Source organism: Alligator sinensis, unplaced genomic scaffold (genome assembly GCF_000455745.1).
Source record: "Alligator sinensis unplaced genomic scaffold, ASM45574v1 scaffold264_1, whole genome shotgun sequence".
Lineage (NCBI taxonomy): Eukaryota > Metazoa > Chordata > Crocodylia > Alligatoridae > Alligator > Alligator sinensis.
In genome coordinates, this window is record NW_005841831.1 from 4982722 (window position 1) to 5006049 (window position 23328).

The following is a 23328-nucleotide window of genomic DNA, read 5'->3' on the forward strand; positions in this document are numbered from 1 at the left end:
GGAGGGGGGTGGGGGCAGAGAGGGAGGAACAGAGAGAGAGAGGGAGGGAGGAACAGAGAGGAACATCAACCCAATCCTGGATTACCAGCTCATTTTTATACATATATCATGACAGAAGTTTTCATTCTGTAGTTTACAGAAGCAAAAGCCATATTGATTTTTGGAACAGCCGTCCAAAAGAATACAAGAGTGTACAACCAGATGGGATACATTAAAGAACAGTCTCTCTGATGGCGGTTACATTTTCAAAATACTAGCTTGCCAAGCAGCTACCTGCACTGGTGGACTTCTGGGAGAGGATAGTTATGTTTAAGTGCACATAACCTGGAGGAATTCCCCAAATAGTACTTTGAGTAAGTACTTGAGCTATGCTATGCTAAATGATACAAAGACTCTGGCCACAAATATTTAAAATACAAAATAATATACGAATGCATTCATACAGTTTTGGGAACCTAGGCTTTGTGGGGCTAGCGGGAGTATCCAACTCAAAATTCCCACTTTGTTTGAAATGAAAGAACACTCATATCAAACCATGGAGTGCCGCACACCCAAACTAGGAAAACTGATTTGGTTCAGATGCACTTAATTTTCATCAGAAAACTGGGTTCACTTTAGAAATATTCTAGCTTTTTTCCCCAACCCATCCCTCATTTTTAACAAGGAAAAGGACAACAATGTAGAAAATTGCATATGGTTTTAGTTATTAAAGACGACATAGAAACTATGAGAACAATCCAATGCTGCTGACTATTTTTCACAAACTCTGTCATGCCTCTCATGCTCTATGATTGTCAGTTTAAAGGGTCCCCTCCCAGACACAGACAAACAAAAAAGGATATTTTACTTGTGTTGAAAGGTTCATATATGTCCTTATGTGTGTTATGACGGCTGTTACAACAATGGTATTTGCCATTTCTTTGCTATTTGCTTTTCAGGTTTAACAGAATGTTTAGAGAAAACTGTCTAGTTCGTTTCAGTTTTACTTTTCTGTCCACATCTTCAGTCCTTGTGAGGGCACTAGATGTGCCCATGTTCAAGATGGCAAATACAACAAGAGAATGCTTGCACTCAAACAGAAACCTGTCGTAAGGTTTTGTAAAAGTAAAAATGAAAGTTATTCTACTTATTACATTTAGTAATTGTTTAATTTTACTCCTAATGACCTGATTAAGTATTGAATTTAGGCTTGACCCTGCAAGCACTGACTTCTGAAGTAGTGTGAATTACTATGAATACTATAACTGGAGTCAAGTTACTCACAGTATAAGCACTACACCTAGTCTTGTGTGTTTGCAGGATCATGTTAAACGTCTGAGGCCTAAATTACTTGACACTATCCCTTTATTCTCACCAGGCTTATTGACTCTGAAGTTTATCCCTAAATTAATGGCAAAGAGAAAAGGCTGCTAGACAATTTGGTTCAAAAGTAGGTGGGATATATATTTTTACATTCATATAAAAAATGTTCTGAAGACAGATCTTTAAGGGATAAATCACCCTTCCGTTCTGGATATTACGTGCAGTTAGGACACAAATTTAAAAAAGACGATACTGCACACAAACAGTTTCTTGAGTTCATCACCCCCCGCCCCCAAACGAAGCCCATCTCAGATCAGTAGAGAAGGGGTAGGCTTCTTGCCTGGCCAGGCCTCCTTTGCATATTTCTTTTTCTTGGGTTCATTCACAGCTTCAGGATTAAAGACAGCAGGGTTCGGGGCAGGGTTCATGTTAACTGTTGATGGCACAACGGGAGTCAAGTCCACATCAGGGGCTAGATTAGGGTACGGCATGGGCAGGCCTCCAATCAGTGCTGTCCCATGAACGCCATGCGACTGGGAACCTGCCTCATTGTGGGTGGGAGGTAAGCCACCATATAATCCTCCACTGTAGGGGAAGTTTTGCATGCGCCGTGTTGAAGATTCATCTGTGGTCAGTGAGCCCGAGTTTTCCATCCGTTTTTTCTGCAGTTGGACAGAATAAAGTATTTAAAGAATTATTTAGTATTTAACAATAGAATAAGTTATTCCAGATCCCATCTATAACCTTCTAGCACAGCAGTGCATGCCACAAATTAAACTCTCATCCCTCCCTGACAGCTGATTTGATATCTGCCCCCCTTAGAGGTGTACCTGATAGATTTTACCTTGGGGTGCTGGACTGCAGGCAAGGGGACTCAAGCCTCCAGATGCTTGGAGAAAAAGCATCGCTGCCAAGAGCTAGGTTAACCATTCCCTGGCCTGGCAATCACTACAGCTTTATATGGCAAGCAAAGATCCAAAGCCCTGAATTTGTTGACAGCTGTTGAGTGTGGAAATGGTTATCTTGGCTCTGGATGGTGACACCTGACACTCCCTCTCGCATCAATCTCAAGCCCCTTTGCCTCCAATTCCAGCATCTTTTTACTGAGCACCTAGGCCTCATGTATCATGCAACAGCTGCCTGTGCTACTTGTAGCACGTGTGTGGTGGGTTGGCCACCTTTATTCTAGCACTTTCACCACACTGGAAATTGATCAATATTTCCTACTTGTTTTTTGCCATTTACCACTAAGCCAAAAGGCATTTTAAGGACAAATTTCTACTGATCTAACATTTTGTAAAACGGCCTAAACTTGAACTTACAGTCCTGACACTTCTTTTAACCAAGGTAACTGGAGGTAAATAGGCAGCTACTTTTAAGAGAACAATTCATACAGGAATTATGGACTACCACTGTAGTTTCTTGTTGATAGCTTTAGAAATGATTCTTTACCTTAACTGGGACTACTGCTGTCTGTACCATGTTTCTGAAACGCCCAACGGAGGGGTCCACATCCTCTGTAAGAATGACACATTCAGTAAAAAAGCTGGAAACAGTTAGCATATGGCACATAAGGGGATTTATAACAAATTAGTACCTTCTCTTTATGAAGCTGGGATTCTAAGAGTTGTGTGTGGTCAGGCAAATCTACAGGTAGATGAACTAAAATGTACTGGTGGGGCCATCTAGTGGTAGCACCAAACACTGTCTCCTGGGTTTGAAGTTGGGAGGGTCTGTTGCAGACCTTCTGGGGTCAGGCTACCTGATTATGCTTAAATTTTATTTTTTTCCATGGCTTCAACACATAGCCAAAATCCTCAAATGAGAAACAAGGTACTTTGTGCTACTCTTACTGCCTAACAGTTGAAGTGGTAATGACTAGTTCATGAAGGACCCAAGGGGCAGTCCGAAGAAGTTAGTGAGAAATCGCCAAAATCTACTACAGTAAAATCCCTGTTATCTGGCATGAGTGGGCAATGCCAGGTGCCAGTTATGTAAAAATTCTGGCTATCTGAGGCCGGGGGGGGCCATGGCGGCGTGGGGGAGCGTGATGTGACTGCACGCAGAATAGGGAGTGGTGGCAGCACTTTCCTATTAACTTGCTTGTCATAGGAATCCTACTGGGGTAGAGAAGCACTCTCGAGTTTTGAGGAGAGAAAGGCAAACTCACCCGGATTGATTATCTCATCATCATCACTGAATGTCACTCTTGAGTTCTTCCGTTTTCTCTTTGGTCTCTGGATGTCCAAGTTCCCTTCTTCTATGGTAAGAGTTGAAATTCTCTTGTTATGGGCTGTGTTGAACTCTGTCAGGTTCTAAGGAAACATTCATGGAATAAATGGTTGGTATGGCTGTAATGTATGCAAATCTAACCATGCAACTGTGCTAGTTAACAGCAAAACACAGCATCAAATGAAGAAAAGGTATGAGGGCCAGCATCAATGCACTGTTCTCTGCCCCACTGTCAGCCTGATCTCCACTAGCTGAATGCAGGTGATAAGGCTACAATGGCTCCTGATAGCATGAGCAATAGGGTTGGGAAACTGCTATTGACTTGGTAAAAGGGCATGATTGGGTGTTTGTGAGCAAACGTCCAAGGCCTGACACAAGGACTCCTGGAAAGCAGCACAAAGACAAGCCTGCTGTTGTGGAATGAGATAGCTTGTGAATGCTTACCAGCAGCAAACGCCTCTTAAACAACCTTCAAGACCAGGAAATGTAGAGACCCAATCTCACTAACTAAAGGACAAGAATATCATCCACCTAGAACAGGGGTGGGCAAAAAATGGCGTGTGGGCCAGATACAGCCTGCCAATCGACTGGATCTGACCTGCAGCTGGGCACCTGTGCCATATTCCTGCCTGCGCCCGCTGGCCCAAGCCCTGACCAGTGTGTGCAGCTTCTGGTGGGGCTGTTCCCAGTGCTGCTCTGCTCCCCTTGCCTCTAGCAGGAAACGCCCAGCTGAAGCTTCCCCTCTATCCACTTGGAGCAGTGCAGCAGGGGCAGGAGTGGGAGGAGGAGCTGCCGCTGGAGGCAAGGGGAGCAGAACAGCACCTGGCCAGCTGCAGCTGCACCAGGAACCGCCATGCTGCAAGCTAAGTGTGCTGGCCAGGGCGCAGGCTGGCAGGGCTGTTCTATTCCTCTTGACTCCACTGACGGCTCCTCCTCTTGCCCCTCGGAGTAGAGGGGGAGGTTCAGATGGGAAGCTCTTGCCTCAGTGCATGGGGCTCCAGCTTCAGTTCCTGGCTGCCTTCCACCAACTCTGCCCACCCAATGTGAAGAGCAGCTGCTCTGCTCCCCTCACCTCCATCCTGCTCCCTGCTGCACTGCTATGGGTGGGCAGGTAGGAGAAGCTTCAGCCAGGTGGCTCCTGCTGGAAGTGAGGGGAGCAGAGCAGCACCCAGCTGGCTGCAGCCACATGGGGAATAGACCCACCAGAAGCTGTGCACTGGCCAGGGCCAGGCCAGGGGGCCTGCAACACGGGCTGCCCCAGGTAGGGCTCAATCCCATGTAGAGTACCGTGGGAACAGCCAGACCCTGTCACCCAGGCGGGCTCTTGTGCACGTGCCCCCTGCCTCCCGGTCCCTCCCCTCCCCTCACACCTGGCTGGCTCCCAGGACCTAATGCCAAGGCAGCTCCCCCCACAACACGTCTCTCACTCCCATACACACCCCATCACAGGGCAGGAACAGGCAGGGAGCAGACCGCAGCTCAGCCCGGGCCCCTGCCCTGAGCTGTCACCACCCTGTGACCTAGCCTAATGATCTTGGCTTCACCTGCCCCACTCCTAAAAATGGCTCCCTGCCCACCCAAAACCCCACGGGGGTGGTGAGAGGGTGCTGACCCAGCCTGTGACAGCTCAGCATAACATAACTCTATACGTGGCCCTTGGGTCCAAATAACTGCCCACCCCATCTAGAATCTCAATATTCTGCAGCGCTCACATCAAGCTCTGTCTCTTCCTCTGGCAGGCCCAGCAAGCCTTTGAGCTCCTCATCTTCACCGCCCATCTTCTCATCTCCTTTAACTGCTGATGGCAGTGTCTGAGGCTTCTCTCGTAGAGTGTATGCTCGTGTAGAGGCACCAAATGAAACCGTGGAGTCAATGGGAATCTGCTGGGGTTTGTGAGGTTCCAAACGTATATGACCCAAGAATGTACCATGTGCTGAAGAGAACATCAGAATGGAAAAGAAACGGTTCATTAGCTGTCACGGAGGTGCCTGGGATTTACAACATTCCAGCTTAGCTATCGAGAAATTCAGCACCTGTGCCTTGAGTTGTCTGTCACTGAGGTAACATCATACAGCAAACTCTTTCATTCAAGCACCGGACAAACACCCAGACTATGAAGTGTCAGCTCTTCCCAACAAGTCAGGAGTAGAAGTGACAAGTGCCATTCCACTGCAGGATTCCTTTAACTTCTACGGTAACCCACCTATATCCACCCTTTTGATAGAGAACAGACCTCCCCTGGGCTCCAGCTTTTGGAAAACTGCCCTACTGAATGGTAAAGCCCTTTCCATGAGAATTATGAAGACACTTCTGATGTAGTTAAGAAGGAAACCAGGAAACTTCTTCCTCTCCTTCAACTATTCCAGAGCCTAGAAAATTGTCCATTTAGTGCTGGATGAGAAAGGGGTCACATGAGTAATACAAGCATTATTCAGACCCAGCTGAATATATAAGCATTATTCAGCCCCAGCTTGACCTAGTCTCAGGATCCTGATCCAGAATGTCATCACCTAGCACCTGGTACGTGCAAATGGAAAACACCATGGCTCTGTGGACATTCAAGAATATTTTGGTACTCGGATATAAATTTTCTACTGAGCGACAAGATTTCTGTCATTCAATCTTCTTTCACACACAAACATTCTTCAGAAGAACTTTGAAATCCAACTTACAAACAAACCACCCCACACTGTCCCTGGTTAAACTTTAAGTTACTTACTGCTGTTAAGATCTATGAGGAAAACCCTTTTAAGATGTTTGTGATAGACCAAAGCAGCATGGACCCGAGAGCAGGACTGGTGATCAATGGTAAAATCGCACAGATCAGGGTTTCTCCCAAACAGATAATACTTCTTCTCATCAATGATCAGTTTCTGAGGTAGAATATCAAATAAATAGCAGCATTACCTTATCAGATGCATGCAGTCTCCCCGATCTTCCTAAAAACAGACTTTAGAAAATAAAGCAAACAAAGGAAAACCCACCCTAATCAGACAATCTTTAATACCCTAGTAGAAAAGTATTACACACTGAATAATACACGGACTTTATACACTAAAGCCTGTTTGATTTTTCAATTTTGTCTTGAATTTATTAAACAACTCAAGCATCATCCTTTGTAGAACCTCAGCAACTAAAGATGAAAGAAATTTACTGACTCTGTTATAATCTCTGTTTACGAGGCCAGAGCTTTCAGCATAGATTTATGTCTTCATTTTCAACAACAGCATTCTGTAGCTAGCTACTCCAATTAGCTGGTTTATCCTAGTACTGATCTATTCTAGAATTCGTTTGAGCTTTCCTCTTCTTAATGAATTCTAGTTCCATGGTGTAAACGTGAATAAAGTCTTATTTCAGTGGGTTAAAGTTGGGTATTTGAGAAACCCCCTTTATATAAATCCTAAAAAAACACAAAGAAACAAGTTCCAAGATTCAATACCCTAATGTCCACAGAGCGCAATTCCATTAACAAGTGGCACCAGCACAAGAACTTCTCTGTTGCCAAAACTGAAATATGGAAATACTAAACAGCAGGGGTGCACTGACAGAGATTTTGGGGGTTGATATTGATAGTCGATATTTAAGGAGGCACCATGGGCCCCAAGCCTCCACCCCCTGGAGCTGTCAGCTTCTTGCACTTACCCTCACTGCTGATCTCTAGCCCCTCTGCAGAAGGGTGAGCACAGATGTGGTAGAGCAGCAGGCTCTGCAGTGGCGGGAACACTGCAGTGAGGATATGCAGAACAGTGCATCTCTGTACCACTGGCTTCCCCATGCCATATTAAGCCTTTGCAGGCCATACTGGATCATTTTGCAGGCTGCATCAGCCTGCAGGCCACAGGTCACGACTTCTGCTTTAAGGGATTTTTTTCAAATTTCAGTAAATAATCCCTCCTAACCACAGGATGTTACAAGGTGATGGCATCCTAAAGGGAGCAAGTTAATATCATCTTGTGTGCGAAGCAGCTTCTTAATTAATGAGATCTCAGCTGGGCAGCTCTTAGCTTTCTACTGAATTTTGGAGTCTCATATGCCAAACACTTAACACTCCAATTCATCTGCACAAATGTTACCATTTTTTGTAAGTCAAGTTGTTCCTAGAATCATTCCTTAATATAGGAATATAAAACTGGAGAAGGCTTAATCCTTCATCCCACTCCCACTCTTAAATTCCTCTTTTTGCTACCCAGATTGCCAGTTTCATTATTAATGATAGTGCCTGCAACATATCCATGTTCCAGGTACAATCATATCCTAAAGTCCTATTTTTGCAGGGGGAAGAAACAGATAACTCCATCCCATTCATTCTGTGACAATGCACTAAATCATACAACAAGCAGGAAGCAGAACACAGAACATGACCACATGTATCTTGATTTCTAGTTTCATGCCTTATTTACACAAACACATTACATGGCCTCATTTTCTACAAAATCACTTTGTGAAACCATGCCTAATTAGCTGTCTAGTATAACCTTTAAAGTTCTTTCGGCAGTAATCTGCTTTTCAGATTACTCTTCCCCATTGAATTTTTATTTCAAATTGATTTGCCCCAAATGTATTAACCTACATTTTTCTGAGCTGAATTTCATGTTCCAGTCTCCATTTCTGTCCCTCTAATCTGCATCTCTCTAGCCTCCTCCTACTTCCAGCTTCTCACAATTTAGTATTCAGTAATGAATATTTAGTGAATTCCAAGTGTTTATTCCCTCTGGTAGATCACTAACAAAAAGATGTAACGAAGACCAGAAAAAATCCTCTCTCTAATACCACACATTTTTATTTATCACAAATCCCTTCATAACTGGTCCTATAACCAGCTTTCAGTCAACAAGAAGGTGCTCATATCTAGGCCACTTTGAACAAGTTTTTGGCGTATTACTTCATGAGATGTCAAGCACTGCCAAAACTATGTTATCAGTTTCTGTATTCTAGCCACCTACAGATTAGGTCACCTGGATCCAACAATTAGTCTTTGCTCACATTCCCCATATATTCTCTTATTTGTACCTTATGAATTGCAGTTGGCATTAACTTTTCTTTAACCCCAAGTTGACAAATATAAATTCTGATAGGGTAGAATTTAAAACGGAGTCAGATTTCTCAGCCATTCCTGAAGCACGATTTAACTATCTTACCTTAAAACCAACATCATGTATATTTTAAACAACACTTCCCATTGTTGTTAGCTCCTCTAGCTAGTATCTTTTCCTTGAAAAGCTGAAAAGATTCTGATTTGTTTGGTTATCTCCCTATTTAATAGAAAATCTTCTGAAGACCTCATCATTTTATCTACATATTCCTTTGTGAATGTTGCCTTGCGTCCACCTTATTCCTTTAATAATTTGCTTGGAGATATTTGGTTAGTATCTTTTATGACTCCCCAAACCTCTTATACCAGTTCTAAAAGTGCCTTACTCATGAGATACAATTCCCTATTTGCTTTTCCAGTATTCACTATTTTTGTGCTACTGAATTCTGTGATCCCATGTTTTATCATGCAAAAAGTATACGGAGCTTCCGTCTCCTCCCAGTAACTCCCTCCAACTGGGTGAACAGAACCAGATGTGAACATTTTGATCCCCATGAGTAAAGCCTCTTGTAACGTTCAGTGCCATAAGAACTAATCTAAGAATTTTTCACACCTCTAGTCTAGTTCCAAGGGACTGGACAAATCCTATGTGTTCATTTGTAACTGTTCGAACTCAGTGTAAAAACATTATTAGCATTTTGCATCCACTTTGCAAAGATGCAAACATCATCATATACTGATGCAAAGCAGTGAAACTTCACGAAAACTTTACAGCCTCATTTCACCACGTGGAATGTGCTAAAAATACATCTGTGCCTCTGAGTTATAACCCAGTGTGATCCTCCACACAGTGAGCTTAAATACTGCATGGCTGTTTGTTTTGATGTTGCACTTCTCAGACCCAGCTATCACGAAGTGCATCTCAGAGCTCTATGAAATCTGAGATACAGATAGCTTGGTTAGTATCAAGTGCTTAGTTCACGCCAACTCTCAGCCTATTTTGCTAGCAGTAACAATGTCAGAGAAACTGGAATACATATGTGCAGGACAACTGAAAGATAAAGATTTTTCACACTACAGTTGTAGAAATGGCTTATATTTGGTAGAAAGGCAAGATGAAAGATTACAACACAACATAAGAGACCTAGATTAGAGACACCAGGCCCTCACTAATTAAACGTGTTAAGTACTTGTTACTGGACTGTGACTATGCTCTGCCTATACAAGCCAGAGAGAACATAATATCTGCCCCACAGAGCTTATGTTCTAAATAGACCATACAGAGAGCAGGTGATGGGAGAACACAATGTGATAAAAAGAACCTGAAGAGTGATAGCTTGTCTGTTCAAGAAACTTACTGAAAAAAAAAACTAGGGTATGAATGTAAAATACAGTAATGTATTTACACTACATTACTCCCTATGTGGACACCTATTCAAAATTAAGAATGCCTTTTCTGCTTCAGTTTCATCTGCTTTGGAAGTCTACCAACATAAACTATAAGAAGGCTCTCCCAGTAAGGCAGTGGTCCCCAAACTTTTTTATACTGTGGACCAGCAAACTGTAGACCAGAAGTGACCAGCATACCAAGGACCAGCAGCCATGCCTTCGCAGTCCGGTGGTCGGGAACCTTTGCAGTAAGGAACAGCATTCACACAGGGTGCTTCTTCCAGCCTGGCTTAAGTTTCTGCAACATGACACACTTACAAATCTGTGACTAGAGCAGTGGTTCTGTACAAGGGCAACACTGCACTCTGGGACGCTGCAAGCCCCTTGCAAGGGTGCTGTGGTGCCAGCACCACCACAACCAGGTGGAAGTGCCCAGTGCACCTTGTGTGGAGTCTGACCAGGAAATACTGCAGCAGAAGCAGGCTGCCTGCATTAGGTTTATGGAATAAAATATTGGCCAGGCTCTGCACTCCACAGGACATGCATAGGGCACTTTCACCTGGCAGCAGCAGTTATTACAGTACCCAGCAAAAGGTAAGCTGAAGCAGTACAATATTTGTTCTCAACTAGGGTGCCACTAAATTTAGAAAAGCTATGGGGACGTCCCTGAATTTAAGAAGATTGAGAGCCACTGGACTAGAGACTTTCAGCATCTTTGGCTTATCTTCACTTAGTCTCATGTTTATTTTTAAATGCTGAATTTCTTTTTTATCATTATTACTTTGTCTCCCTCTGCTTTGTAATCTTTTGCTCTCATTGATGAACAAGGTAAAAACATCATCTTTATTGTAAAATAAAATTAAAAAGCAAACCGAAGTAACATATTCCAGCAACAAGCAGCTCAGAATAAGTCTTTTTAATGCTATTATTTGGATTTTAAATTTGGGCTCCCCAGCCTTATTTAAACAAGAAAGAAAACAACTATTTAGTCTGGTACAAGCCATTTAAATCTGGCAAATAAGGATCTACATAAAGTAATTTTTCTTTTTTGTAAATAATTTCATTACTTTTTAAAATTTAGATGCATGTGTAGGTTTTGTCATCACTGTAGTTTGTTTCTTTAGGATCTGAATACCCTACTGAAGTAACTGAACCCAACCACTCCAGCTTTATACCTCTTTAATTAGCAAATTCAATCACCTTCTAGATAACACACACAGCACAGCCGTCTGACTGGGATCCACAGCACACGCACAACAGGAATACTGTGCTTCAGCAAAATCAGTTTAAAGTTTATGCCTGCCTATCTGTAGTAAAAGGTTTGGGAGTTACTGCATCACTGCTTATAAAAAAAAATTAATGTATGGTTGAGAAGGAAGGGTGTGTGAAGAGGAAGAGAATGAGGAAGCAAAGCAATGGGATTTAATTCTACATACACATTTCCTACAGCATGCATCAAATACTTACTGCATCTATTTTCATACCTCAATAAGTTTGTCTCCTTTCACAACATCCAAATGAAGGCCAGGTGGAGGTTTTCCTGCCCTATAAATTTAAGGGAGAAAAATATTTGTTTTATGAATAGTCTAATATTTGTTAGCAATATGACACTATAAATACCAAACTAACTCAAGTTTTGTCAGATTTACTGTGCAGTAACAAAATACTGCCTCAACTGCTCTCTATTTGAGGTATTTTAGATAATTTCTGCTTGCAGATAAACATACCTCTCACTGGTTATGTTATTCATCCTCCATAATTCACTGAAGTTAGACAATCTTGAAACATTCAAATACCTGTTGCCAAAGCAGTAAACCAGTCTGAATGAAAGATTAGATCAGAGAGGGTGCTGCTGTTGTCAACACATTCCATGGTTAATGCTTGATGAGAAACCAAGGTAACTCCCAGGTAGGGTAGATGGAGATGGCTAGGATTTCTTAAAGGGAATTAATTGTCCCAGAATCCTCTTTGTAGGCTGTTTTTCACATGAAGCCCTGTAGCTAGTATAATTCTGATAAAATATAAAGCCTCCAGGTTATGTCTTCAACTGCCAAAAATGAAAAAAAGTATCTCCTCAACTCCTGAATTTAAATTCTTCTATCAAGGATTCACTGGTTCTTCACTTGTAATGATTCACCTCCAATATCCCTCCATATGTCACCATCCTTTGGATCCTTCGCCATCAAGAACATAACCATTGCTTATCTCTGGGCTCCTGCAATTTATTTGTAAAGCAATGAGAGTGAAATGATGTGTTTCCGAACTGTACTACTACCCAAATATTTCTGAATAACTATAATTTAAGAGACAACACTTATTTTTTCTTTGCAACTGTTGGAAAGCTCCGGGCAAAAGCCGCAGCACTGGAGCACTTTGACAGCAGACTCATGAAATCCAATTTGTAACTGAAGTTTTTTCTAGCTGATTACCTATAAAATTCATGCTTATTAAAATATGCTTAGTGTTTGGCAAGATAGCTCAGAAACCCTCGCAAAGCAATGTGCACAATGCTCAACAGCCATATCGTCCCAGAATTTAACATCCGAAAGCAATGGCAGAGGAGAACCACAGCCCTCCATCATCTTTTGCTTTATTTCCTACTCTTTAGAAATGCGGTACAAAGATTTTCTATTAATAACATCTCTTTCACCATCCAAACCACCATCTTGATCCCTTTAGACATTTCTTTGTGAATGCTCAGTTTTCAAATTCAAAACGGGCAAAACTGAGCTCTTGATCCTTCTTGCCAAGGACTTATTGATCACTGTGGATACCAGCATGTTGTTAATGGACAGAGGGCAGACAACTATTCCCTTTCTTTTGGGCCTTTCTGCAGTATTGAACACTACTTCATTTATTTTGGGCTGCTCTTAATGCTTTCAGTATGCTTCAAGTTTTTTCATTGAAAATACATAATGACATTCTTGAAGTCACAGGAACACAGGATCAAAACTGGTCTCCTACATCATCAAGTGTAACTCATTGCTATTGCAGGCAAATATGTCCTGTTCATATCTTGATCAAGTTTATCTTAAAACCGTTCCCCCTTCTCCCTCAAACTCTTGCTACTTCTAAAGGAAGACCGTTTCAGAACCTCTCTCCTTTATGGTTAGAAATATTTTAATTTCCAGTGTATATTCATGGCCAGCTTACCCATTTGTTCTTGTGCCAACTATAAAGCCTTAGCTTTATAGTTTTTTTTTCTTCCTGTCAGTTACCTCCAACATGGTAAGAAATCACATCCCCTAAGCTAAACATGTAAAATTGTTTTAGTCTCCTCTCAGAAAATAAGTTCTACATTCCCCAACCATCTTAGTAGGACTTTTAAACCTGCCTTGATTTAAATGAATGTTTCTTGTATACAGTTTGGTCACCTGTATCCAGTACTCCAGATGCGATCTCACCAGTACCTTGCACAATGCCTTAATAGTTCCTATCTCTAGTGGAAATACCTTGCTCGACATGTTAGGATCACATTAGTCTTTTCCATTAGTGACTCAATCATACTTTCACTGACAAACACACTCACAAGCCCTTCCCTCCTCTGTTCCAAAAAAACTCCCAGCTTATACCAGAAAGTCTCGTCAGTCCTTAAATGCACTCTGCATGCTCACCTCTCTCACAACTAACAACAGTTCCTCAGCTATATCCAGTTTACTTTTGGAAAGCCTCCTGCTATGGCAACATTTTGTTTAAAATAGATATAAAAGGAGAATTCTCTATTATAAAAAAAAAGTGTTAGCTGCTAATGATGCAAACAGGATGAGTTTCATTTTAACTTGTGTTAATTTAAACACCTGAACAATGGCCTGATTTAAAATGTGAATTTAGAACCCTAAATTTAGCTGTGCCTCTTAAAAACCTTGAACTATGCAACCAGGCTATTACTTACACCCCTGTGTCTGAGTTGACGGGCAAGGTGAAATTCCATGAGCTCTAAAGGACCACATTCCCTTGGGATTGCCACATCTATGTCAGGCACAACTTCACCTTGGCTCAAAGATGCTTGTGAAGAACAACAATTCTGGCATCTGAAATGTACTAATTTATACCAAATTACATAGATCAGGGGTTGGTAACATACTGCCTAAGCCCCCAGGTGCCAGTGCTAGGCAGCGAGTTGTACTTGCACTACTGCTTCCAGCTATGCCCATTAGAGGTGCACTGATGTATTGGTCCATATTGTATTGGCACCGATAAAAGGAAAATTGACGTTATCGGCAATTGGCTTTTTTTTGACCAATGTGGCCGATAATGTCACCGATAAATACCATGTGCACGCGTGCAGCTGCAACACTCATGCAGCCAGGAATGCAGCCCGGAAGCTTGGAGAGCAGCGTTTGGGCAGTAAACCTGTGTGGAGGGGCCAGATCAAGGCCTCCACAGTGAGGGCAGGAGTGGGGCTGAGGCAGGGGCAGGGGCAGGCACTGCCCAGTCAGGCTGAGGCAGGGGACAGAGCCACAGATGGCTCATCTGGGGGGCAGTTCTCACTGCTGCAAACCTCACTGGGGTAGGCACAGGGGGATGTGCCCCCCCAAATCTGTGTGGGGAAAGGGCACGCATGGGGGAGCTGCACTGGCCTCTTCCTGGCGGGGGCTGGGATGGGGCTGTGTTTGGGGTGGGTGGGGCCAGGACAGGTGGTGACAGCTCTGGGAGGGGAAGCTACTGCTGGGGGGCAAGGGGAGGGAGGCCCTATGGCGAATTTTGGGGTGGCTGTAGCTCGCCCCCACCTACCCCACCCCACCACCTCCGTGCCCGTCGAGCACAGCCCTGACCCAGCCTCTGCTGGAAAGAAACCAGCACAGCTCCTGGCTCCAAGCCCATAGCACACAGCCTGACCTCGCCCTGCACAAAAATCTGGGGGGCACATGCCCCTCATGCCTCCCCCAGGGGTGCATTCAACAGATGCCCCTTCCCTCCCCCACACGGCTGCCCGCCCTGAGTGCAGCCCCAGGCCCAGGCCCTCCGCTGGGAAAAGCCCGGTGCTGCCTTGGCTCCAGCCCACAGCAGCAGCCTGCCCTCACCCTGTGCATAGATCCAGGGGCACACAGCTCGCATATGCCCTCCTGAAGTGTATGCAGCAGCAGGAGATATGCCCCCCCCCCCCCGACGAGCCGTGGCTCCGTCCTGTGCCCTACCTTGGCTGTGCAGCGCCTGCCCCTGCCCCAGCCCCAGCTCCAGCCCCACTTCCTCCCTCACTGCTGTGGCCTCAGTCTCCCCCCGCCACTTCCCTCACAACAGACTTACCAACCAGACCCAGCTGCTCTCTATGCTGCTGAGCTACGCTCCTGGCCACCTGCGTGCTGCATTGCAGCTGCGCGCATGCACTGGGTATTTATTGGCCATGTTAACGGCCACATCAACCAAAAAAAGCCGATTGCTGATACAGTCAATTTTCCTTATATTGGTGCTGATCCAACACGGGACTGATGTACCGGTACACCTCTATAAAACAGTAATTTTTTCTCATTTGTTCTGCATACCCCCTACAACCTTTTTAAGTACCCCTAGGGGTACGTGTACCCCCGACTGACAACCACTGAGTTAAATGAATAAAGGATATCAATGAACAAGAATGTGCTTTTTGTGGAAAACATAGATTAAATCAAGGCTTCCTGACCAGTGATTTAAATCGATGCAATTTAAATCAAATCCACCCTGCTCATGCCCCAGCCAGAGAGTGGTGGTGGGGAAATTGGGAGAAGCAGCAGCAGTGCCTGGCCCTAGTGAGGGCACAGGCAAACCATGCCCCCCGCCCTGCTTTCCCCAAATGCTGATGCACCAAAGCCAACCCAGTCTGTGCCAGTCTGGGGCCGACCTGTTCTGGCCTACAGATTATAAAGGTTGCTGGCCACCAATACAGATTCTTGACAGGTCTTAAAATTCAACCACTACAGACAGTTTCTGGCCCAACGGCAGACAGTCATAAGAATCGGAAAAGGGAGCGAAACAAACACGCTATTCTATTCCAGGATGTCAAAGATATGGCTGACAGGCTTCACCTGGCTTGTGGACCAGTATCGTTCAGCCTGCAGTGTTACCTGAAGCATGCAGCCAGCGCTGGCTCTAACCCTCACGTGCTCCATGTGGAACCCATCTGATGTGGGCTGTATACAGCACAGGACTGGTCTGAGTTGGGCATTTCACATGGTGCCTGTGTTGAACTAACCCTGCATGCTAGATCTGAAGCTAATCCAGATCAGGCCCACACACAGGCCACCTGTGCTGGATCCAGTGCTTGGAGCCAGTCTGGCACAGGCACCACATGCAGCACACACCCTAGACCAGCCCCATGTGCCACACGTAGTGCACACTATGTGTAACACCTGGCCAGACTGGCCCCATGTGCTGAATGCACAGTACTGGGCTGGGGCTGGCACTCATGTTGCAAGCAGCACAACTGGTGCAGGGCATGCGCTGCATGCAGTGTCCATACCAGCCTAGACCTGAGGGCTGGTCCCAGAATGTGGGGCCTAGCTGTGCACCCAATCCAGCCTGCAGACCAACTCTGGACCCTGTGTCCAGCTTATGAGGCCAGATGAGTTTGACACCCCTGCTCTATTCAAACCACATGCAAAAAAAAAGTCTACACTTGTACCTCATGCAAAAATGTTGCTCATCACTCATCTGATCCCTAGTGATATTATAAATCAACCACCACAGAGTAGTAAACAGGCTCTCAAACCTTTTTATACCGTAAACCAAACAATTTAGAAACTATATTATAGATACCTCTCCTTCTATATGAAATTGTGTGGATCTTCTCTCATTACCATTGAACCTGCCTATAGTAATGATAGCAGTTGCTTCCCAGAGAAATCATTATGAGAAAGAATTTGGTGTATTTTTCATCTGCTGGAAATAAAGGAGAAAAATCAATAGAAAACTATTATTTCTTGTTGGAATGCCTGTAGACCACAATTTGAGAACCTGATTGTTGGAGGGGCTCCTGATTGCAAGCAAAGACAAGGTTTTTGTGGAGCGGATAGTGCAACCATAATCTAGATCTGGGCACAAGATACAGGGATAAGGGCAGAGCACAAAGCATGGTCACAATTTATTGAACGAAAAATATTCCTGATTACGTAACAATAATTTAATAATGGTCCCAGCCTCAGGAAACAGTTAGTTTAATATGAAATGGGTAAATGAACTGGGTAGTCGAGGGACATCTCTCTCTCTCTCTTTCTGTCTGAAGTACAGATCAATAAAATTCACTAAAGACAGTAGTTTACCACAGATAAAAGCCATTGTTAATCCTACAGCTTCTCTGCTGCTAGATTACCCACTTCTGAAACTTCCTTTGCTACAAGGTCATGAAGACTGGTTCTAGACGGATGGTTTTATTCTTCAGCTACTGCTCTCTCACTAATACAGGGGTGCTCAACTTCTGGCTCATGGCCCAAATGCAAGCCTGCAGAGCCTTGGAATCTGGTCTGTGGTGCTCCCCACAGGTAGGGAAATTTGGCAGCGGGGGAGCAGTGGCAGTTACTAGTACCACTCTCCACACTGCCAAAAATCCCCAGCCCCACGCAGTGGGTTACAGCTGGGCCACAAAAGTCTCCTTGCGTGGACAGATCAGGGCCAGGCCAAGCCCCCTTCTTCACATGTGGTCCAGTTAGGGCTAGCTTTCACCCCTTTTCCCGCAATGCCAGGCCACACCCCCTTTCTCTACATGGCCGGATCGGGGTCAGACTGCGATCCCCCTCCCCTTCACTCCTGTGTGGTCAGATGTGGCTGTGCTTTGCAAGCCCCAGGCACCAGACTGCATTCACCAGCTAGATCTGACCCACAGAGGAACTGCCCACTGCCCATCTGGCTCCACGGACAAAAAGGTTGGGTACCATTGCACTAATACAGCTGCAAGAGTTCAGCTCCACTAGTACTATCAAATGCAAAGTACTATATTAAACTAGCCACTGATTCCACCCCCCATGTTGTTTTATTTCTGTTAGACCACAGAGATAAAAGCACCAGGAGCTAGTATACACTGGTACCAATACTCCATAGGCAGGAACTTTGGGGGTGTAGCAGAGTTAGACTTAGAAAATTTCAGACAAACCTCATCCTAGACGAGACTTGGTAGACTCATTACAATAGCTAAAATAGCTTTAAACTTACTTTTTTCTTACTCCCTGTGCCATAAGTCAACATTCTTTCCCATTCCACTAATACAGCTCAGTGTTGCGCAGGCCAACCACTACAGTGGATCCATCCTCTTCTACCTAGCTTCCCAATCCAACAGGTTGCTTACATCAATTGCCAGCTACACTTAATATGCAGGCACTATAATAGATATAGTACACTCAACAGGTATGGGCACCCAAATTATATGAAAGTTGCGGAAGACATCTGAAACTTTTTGATAATCTGGGATTCAGATAGCCAGGAGTGTGAGAAGACTGCTGTTGCAAATCCTACCTACTTTGAAGAATCATAAGCAAAGGGTAAAATATCATGTTTTATCTATATAACTATGATTCACATGGACAGTATTTAAAAATCCACACCTTTTGTTCATGTTAATATTTCGCATTTCATAGTTGCATTCAGAAGAAAGTAAGACTTAACTTGTGGAAAGAACTTCAGAATTGAGTAAGAGCCAGCAGAGTTTATAACAGTAAGTACAGCTCTGTTTAAAAGCATGAGACTACATCTTTACTGTAAATTGAAATTTCAAGTCAAATTAAAAAAATTTCTACCTACTGTCTTCATCCCTTATACCGGTTGGTACATTTAGACATCAATAGCCACAACTGCCTAACACTTTCTATTATAAAAACTCATTCTTAGCTTCTTATAACTGTGCCAAAATGTAAACTTTTGAGCTAAACTATTCTATGCAGGGTGCTTGCTGGAAGCTGAAATTTTAGAACATTAAGTGAAAACAGCTTAGTTATTACCAAGAAATACTAGGGAACAATGTTATATTGTTCCTTTAAAAATACTGCAATGATCTGAGAAGTTTTTACTTGCATGCTCTGCAGACTGGCAAAAATGCTGCTACTGTATCAGGGGTCCACCTTTCTGCTTTTGCAGTGAAAATCTGCCAAGTCTGGATAAATTATAAGAGTCTGAAAAACTTCAGTTCATTCACAATTAGTAGAAATTTGCAAAAGCATACAGTATTATTCTATGAAGTTTCTGCCTGTGTCAAGTATACTTCCTTCCCATACCACTCCTAGATACTAGTCAAACCAAGTATGCTCCATATCAAAGTTAGGGGCACATAGGACACTATGGATCCACTGTTAACTACCCAGGGGAACTCTTAACAGAAGATACAAAGAAGGCAGAGCTACATAACAGCTATTTTGCCTCAGTCTTCACAAAAAAATTAAGCTACAGCAAGGCACCTAATAAGGATTATTTGGATAAAGAAGGGGGCCAGCTGAGGGAGGAGATAATATAAGAGACTGTCAGAGAGCTTTTGATGGGTCTGAATGAATTGAAGTCAGCAGGGCCAGATGAACTACATCCCAGGGTACTGAAGGAACTGGCAGAGGCACTCTCACAGTCCTTGGCAATGCAATGATCTTCATGAAGTTGTGGGAGACGGGTGAGGTACCAGAGCACTGAAAAAGGACCAATGTAGTGCCCCTCTTAAGAAAAAAAAATAAGGAAAAAGAAACAACAAAAAAGGGAGGACCTGAGATTAGCCTCACCTCAATAGCTGGGAAGTTATTGGAGCATATCCTAAGGAAGTTCACTGGAAAGCATCTGGAGGAGGAAAGGCTGATTGCAAGTAGCCAACATGGATTTATGAAAAACAAATCGTGGCAAAAAAAACTTAAACTCCTTTGGAAAAGTAACTACTTGGGTGGATGAAGGGAATACTGTGGATATAGTATATCTGGACTTCAGAAGGCTCTTGACAAGGCCCCCCCCGCAAGCTTCTTGTAAACAAATTGAAGAAATGTGGGCTACTAGACAAAACTGCTATAAGGTGGACAGAAAACTGGTTCAAAGGCCACAAAATTAACAGGTCCATGTCAGAATGGCAGGAGGCTTTGAGTGGAATCTCACAGGGAGTCTAGTCTGGGCCAGATGCTGTTCAATGTATTTATTAATTACCTGGATACTTGCATATAAAGCTTTTTGAGAAAGTTTGTGAACTACATGAAACTGAGAAGGACTGTGAACATGGAAGATTGTGAGGGCAATTCAGAAGGATCTCAAGAAATTGAAAAGCTGGGCTGAAGCTAACAGAATAAAGTTCAATGCTGACAAGTGCAGGGTACTAGACCTCAGGAAGAATAATCAAAAACACAAATACAAAATAGGTGACACCTGGCTGAATGGCAACACTATGGAAAAGGATCTGGGAGTCTTGGTAGATTACAGACTCATCTGCAGTGTGACACAGCAGCACAAAAAGCAAATGTGGTTTTGGGATGTATCCACAGAAGAATTAGGTGCAAGATGGGGGAGGTGATGGTGACTCTCTACTCTGCATTGGTTAGGACTCATCTAGAGTACTGTTTGCAGTTTTGGGCTCCACATTTTATCAGGACATGGAGAAGTTGGAAAGGGTCCACAGGCAGGCAAGAAAGATGATAAAGGGCTTGGAAAGCAAATCATATGATGAGAGGCTGAAGGATTTAAGCATGTCCAGCTTGCAGAAAAGGATGGGACATGATAGTGGTCTTCAAATACTTGAAGGGCTGCAATTAAGAGGAGGGAGAACACTTTTTCTCTCTTGCTGCAGCATGAGGTATACCAACGGCTTGCAGTTGCAGCAAAATTAGTTTAGATTGGATAGCTAGAAAAAACTTCTTCACTGTTAGAATACTGGGGCAGTGGAATAGACCACGGTTTCCCAACCAGTGTGCTGCAGCTAGTAAAGAAAGCAAAATACTGGCTTGCATCCATAGATGCTTCTCAAGCAAATCCCAGGATATCATTCTCCTATTGTACTTGGCCTTGGTGAGGCCACAGCTGGAGTACTGCATCCAGTTTTGGGCTCCACAATTCAAAAAGGATGTGGAGAAGCTAGAGAGAGTGCAGAGGAGAGCCACGCGCATGATCAGAGGTCAGGAAAACAGACCTTACGATGAGAGGCTGAGAGCCATGGGACTCTTCAGTCTGGAAAAGTGCAGGCTCAGGGGCGATCTGATGGCCACCTATAAGTTTATCAGGGGTGTCCACCAGGTTCTGGGGGAATGTTTGTTCACCAGAGCGCCCCAAAAGATGACAAGATCGAATGGTCACAAACTCCTCTGCGACCGAGTCAGGCTGGACATAAGGAAGAACTTCTTTGCTGTCTGAGCCCCCAAAGTTTGGAATCGACTGCCGCCGGGGGTGGTTCAAGCATCCACTTTGAACACCTTCAAGACACATTTGGATGTTTACCTTGCTGGGATCCTATGATCCCTGCTGACTTCCTGCCCCTGGCAGGGGGCTGGGTTTGATGATCCTGTGGGGTCCCTTCCAGCCCCAATGTCTCTGAAATCTATGAAAAGTGTGTAGTCAGAAATGAACAGGTATGCCATGGAATTTTGCCATGGTAATGAGCTACAATAGGTATGAGGATGGAGAACGCCTTAACAGGTGTGCTGCAGAAAACGTTTATTAATGTAAGCGTGCCTTGGGCTAGAAAAGGTTCGGAAACACTGGAATAGACTGCTGAGGGAAGCTGTGGACTCTCCATCATTGGAGGTGTTCAAGAAGAGGTTGGATAACCACTGGTTGGAGATGGTCTAGGCATAGCTAGTGGGGTGGGGTGGGCAAAATGATGGAGCTGGCTAACAACTGGACTCCATTTCCCAGCAGCTCCTGCCTGCATGGCTGGGAGACCATGCTCCATGGAGACCCCAGGCATGATAGCACAAGGCAGGGGTTGCCATGAAGACCAGCCCCAGCCATGCTGGCAGGGAGTGCAGCAGGGCAGGGATTGCTCCAGAGCCAGTGGGATCTTGTGGCAGAAGCAGCTTGGTCAGGGCCAGGGCAGAGCTGCAATCTGCAGCATGCACAGTCCAGACAGTGGTGTGCAGGCAGCAGATCATGGCTCTGCCCCTGCTCCAGACCACACTGCCATTGCTGCAAGGACCCGGGGCAAAGCCGTGATCTGCAGCCTGCATGTCCCTGCCTGCAGCATGAAAGTTTTCCACCCTGAACAAAACCCTACCAGAAAGCAGTGAGGGAGGTGTCCATTGTTGCTCCTGCTCCTGTTACATTCTGACATGACCTCTCTGTCAGGGCCCAGGGTTTGGGTCCCACTTGCCCACCCCTAGTTATGCTCCTGGGTTGGGTGTAGGCTAGAAAGAGAGCATAAGCAAAGGTGAGCAGAGCAAGGACATTCATAGAAAAAAAATGCATAACCCTCTCCAGAACATTGAAATGAACCAAGGATCTGGAGCTTCAGTATTTTTCTGCCTGGAAAATAGCTGTGAATCTCACTGACAAAATATGAGAGCTCCATTTAGCATCCGGAAGGTAACAGGTTGCTACAGCTACCAGCTACTTCATCGTATTGTAGAAGTCTGTAGGGTCAAGCTCCCAGCCCTGCTGATGATTCATGTGGGAGTCAGTATCATCTAAGAGATTTTCTTTTTACTTAAAAAAAGAAATAAAGAACAACTTGTGAAATAAATAACATTCAAACTGCAGAGGCAAGTACTCAGAGCTTAGCGACTGCCAGAAAGGAGGCTGCATGTGGAACTGGACGTCAAACCTCTTGTTTGCAGACCTGATCACACCGGTCTCAATTGCACAGAGGCTTTTCCTTCTGACTGTTAACTGCTACAAAAATGTCATAGACATTACGGCTGGAAGGGACCTTGCAAGATCATCAGGTTTGTACTCACAAAAATGTACTCAAAATGCTTGCGCTCAAGAAAAAAAATTTGAAATACCTCCAAATGAGCACCCAAAGGAACCAGCAATTCATAATTTAGCCTCAATCTCTTTGTGCTACCTAACTGTTTCACAGGTGGAGAATCACCAATAAAATGCTGAGTGGCACCTATGAATGTGCTCCAGACCTTCAAAAACAACGGGAACAAAGATCAGAGAAAACCCCAGGAGTAAATTACAGAAGTTTTTATCTGGCGCAGGGTGTAAAGGGGGTGCAGGATTATAAAGCACATACAATGAGGGGCACGGGGGGGAACGGTCAAGTAAACAGTGGTTCAGAAACTACCACCAACCGGCCGCTGAACGAGGCAGGATCCCGTGGAGGAAAAACACCACAGCTGCAGGCACCGAGCCCTCCTCAAGGAGCAGCCTCGGCCCCGGCCCGCTCCCTGGTGGCCGCCGTCCTGGACAGCAGCGCTTCTGGTCATCTCAAGCCGGGCTGCTCCTCGCTGCGCCGGGCCCGGGGAGGCGGAGCCCACCTTCCTCCCGGCCTGCAGCTGCAGCCGTGGGAGCTGGGA

The 23328-nt window shown here is 44.5% G+C and overlaps 1 protein-coding gene and 1 non-coding gene across 7 annotated transcripts; both read right to left on the reverse strand.

Annotated features, from left to right (window-relative positions):
* Positions 1–6: 6 nt before the first annotated feature.
* Positions 7–23319, reverse strand: PPP1R8 (protein phosphatase 1 regulatory subunit 8). 6 transcript variants are annotated; one of them, XM_025212333.1, is made up of 8 exons: positions 23104–23319; positions 16688–16807; positions 11423–11500; positions 6254–6407; positions 5247–5467; positions 3473–3617; positions 2755–2819; positions 7–1964 (listed from the first exon to the last, which is right to left on the reverse strand). In XM_025212333.1, exons 3-8 carry the CDS (start codon positions 11435–11437, stop codon positions 1611–1613), a joined length of 954 nt encoding a protein of 317 aa, XP_025068118.1. In that variant the 5' UTR covers positions 11438–11500; positions 16688–16807; positions 23104–23319; the 3' UTR covers positions 7–1610. The 6 variants fall into 6 exon arrangements, with proteins under 6 accessions (XP_025068118.1, XP_025068162.1, XP_025068198.1 ...); XM_025212377.1 differs by having other exon boundaries at positions 16688–16810; XM_025212413.1 differs by having other exon boundaries at positions 16688–16810; positions 23097–23319.
* Positions 9375–9541, reverse strand: LOC112552019. The gene has a single exon (XR_003096380.1).
* Positions 23320–23328: the final 9 nt, after the last annotated feature.

Bases quoted from the DNA above. Each gene is read 5' to 3' on its own strand.
- PPP1R8 (XM_025212450.1), bottom strand. The intron at 2,820-3,472 runs GTGAGTTTGCCT...TCATTCTTACAG, and splicing joins TGATGAGATAATCAATCCGG to AGGATGTGGACCCCTCCGTT. The intron at 1,965-2,754 runs GTAAAGAATCAT...GTCCAACTGCAG, and splicing joins CAGCAGTAGTCCCAGTTAAG to AAAAAACGGATGGAAAACTC.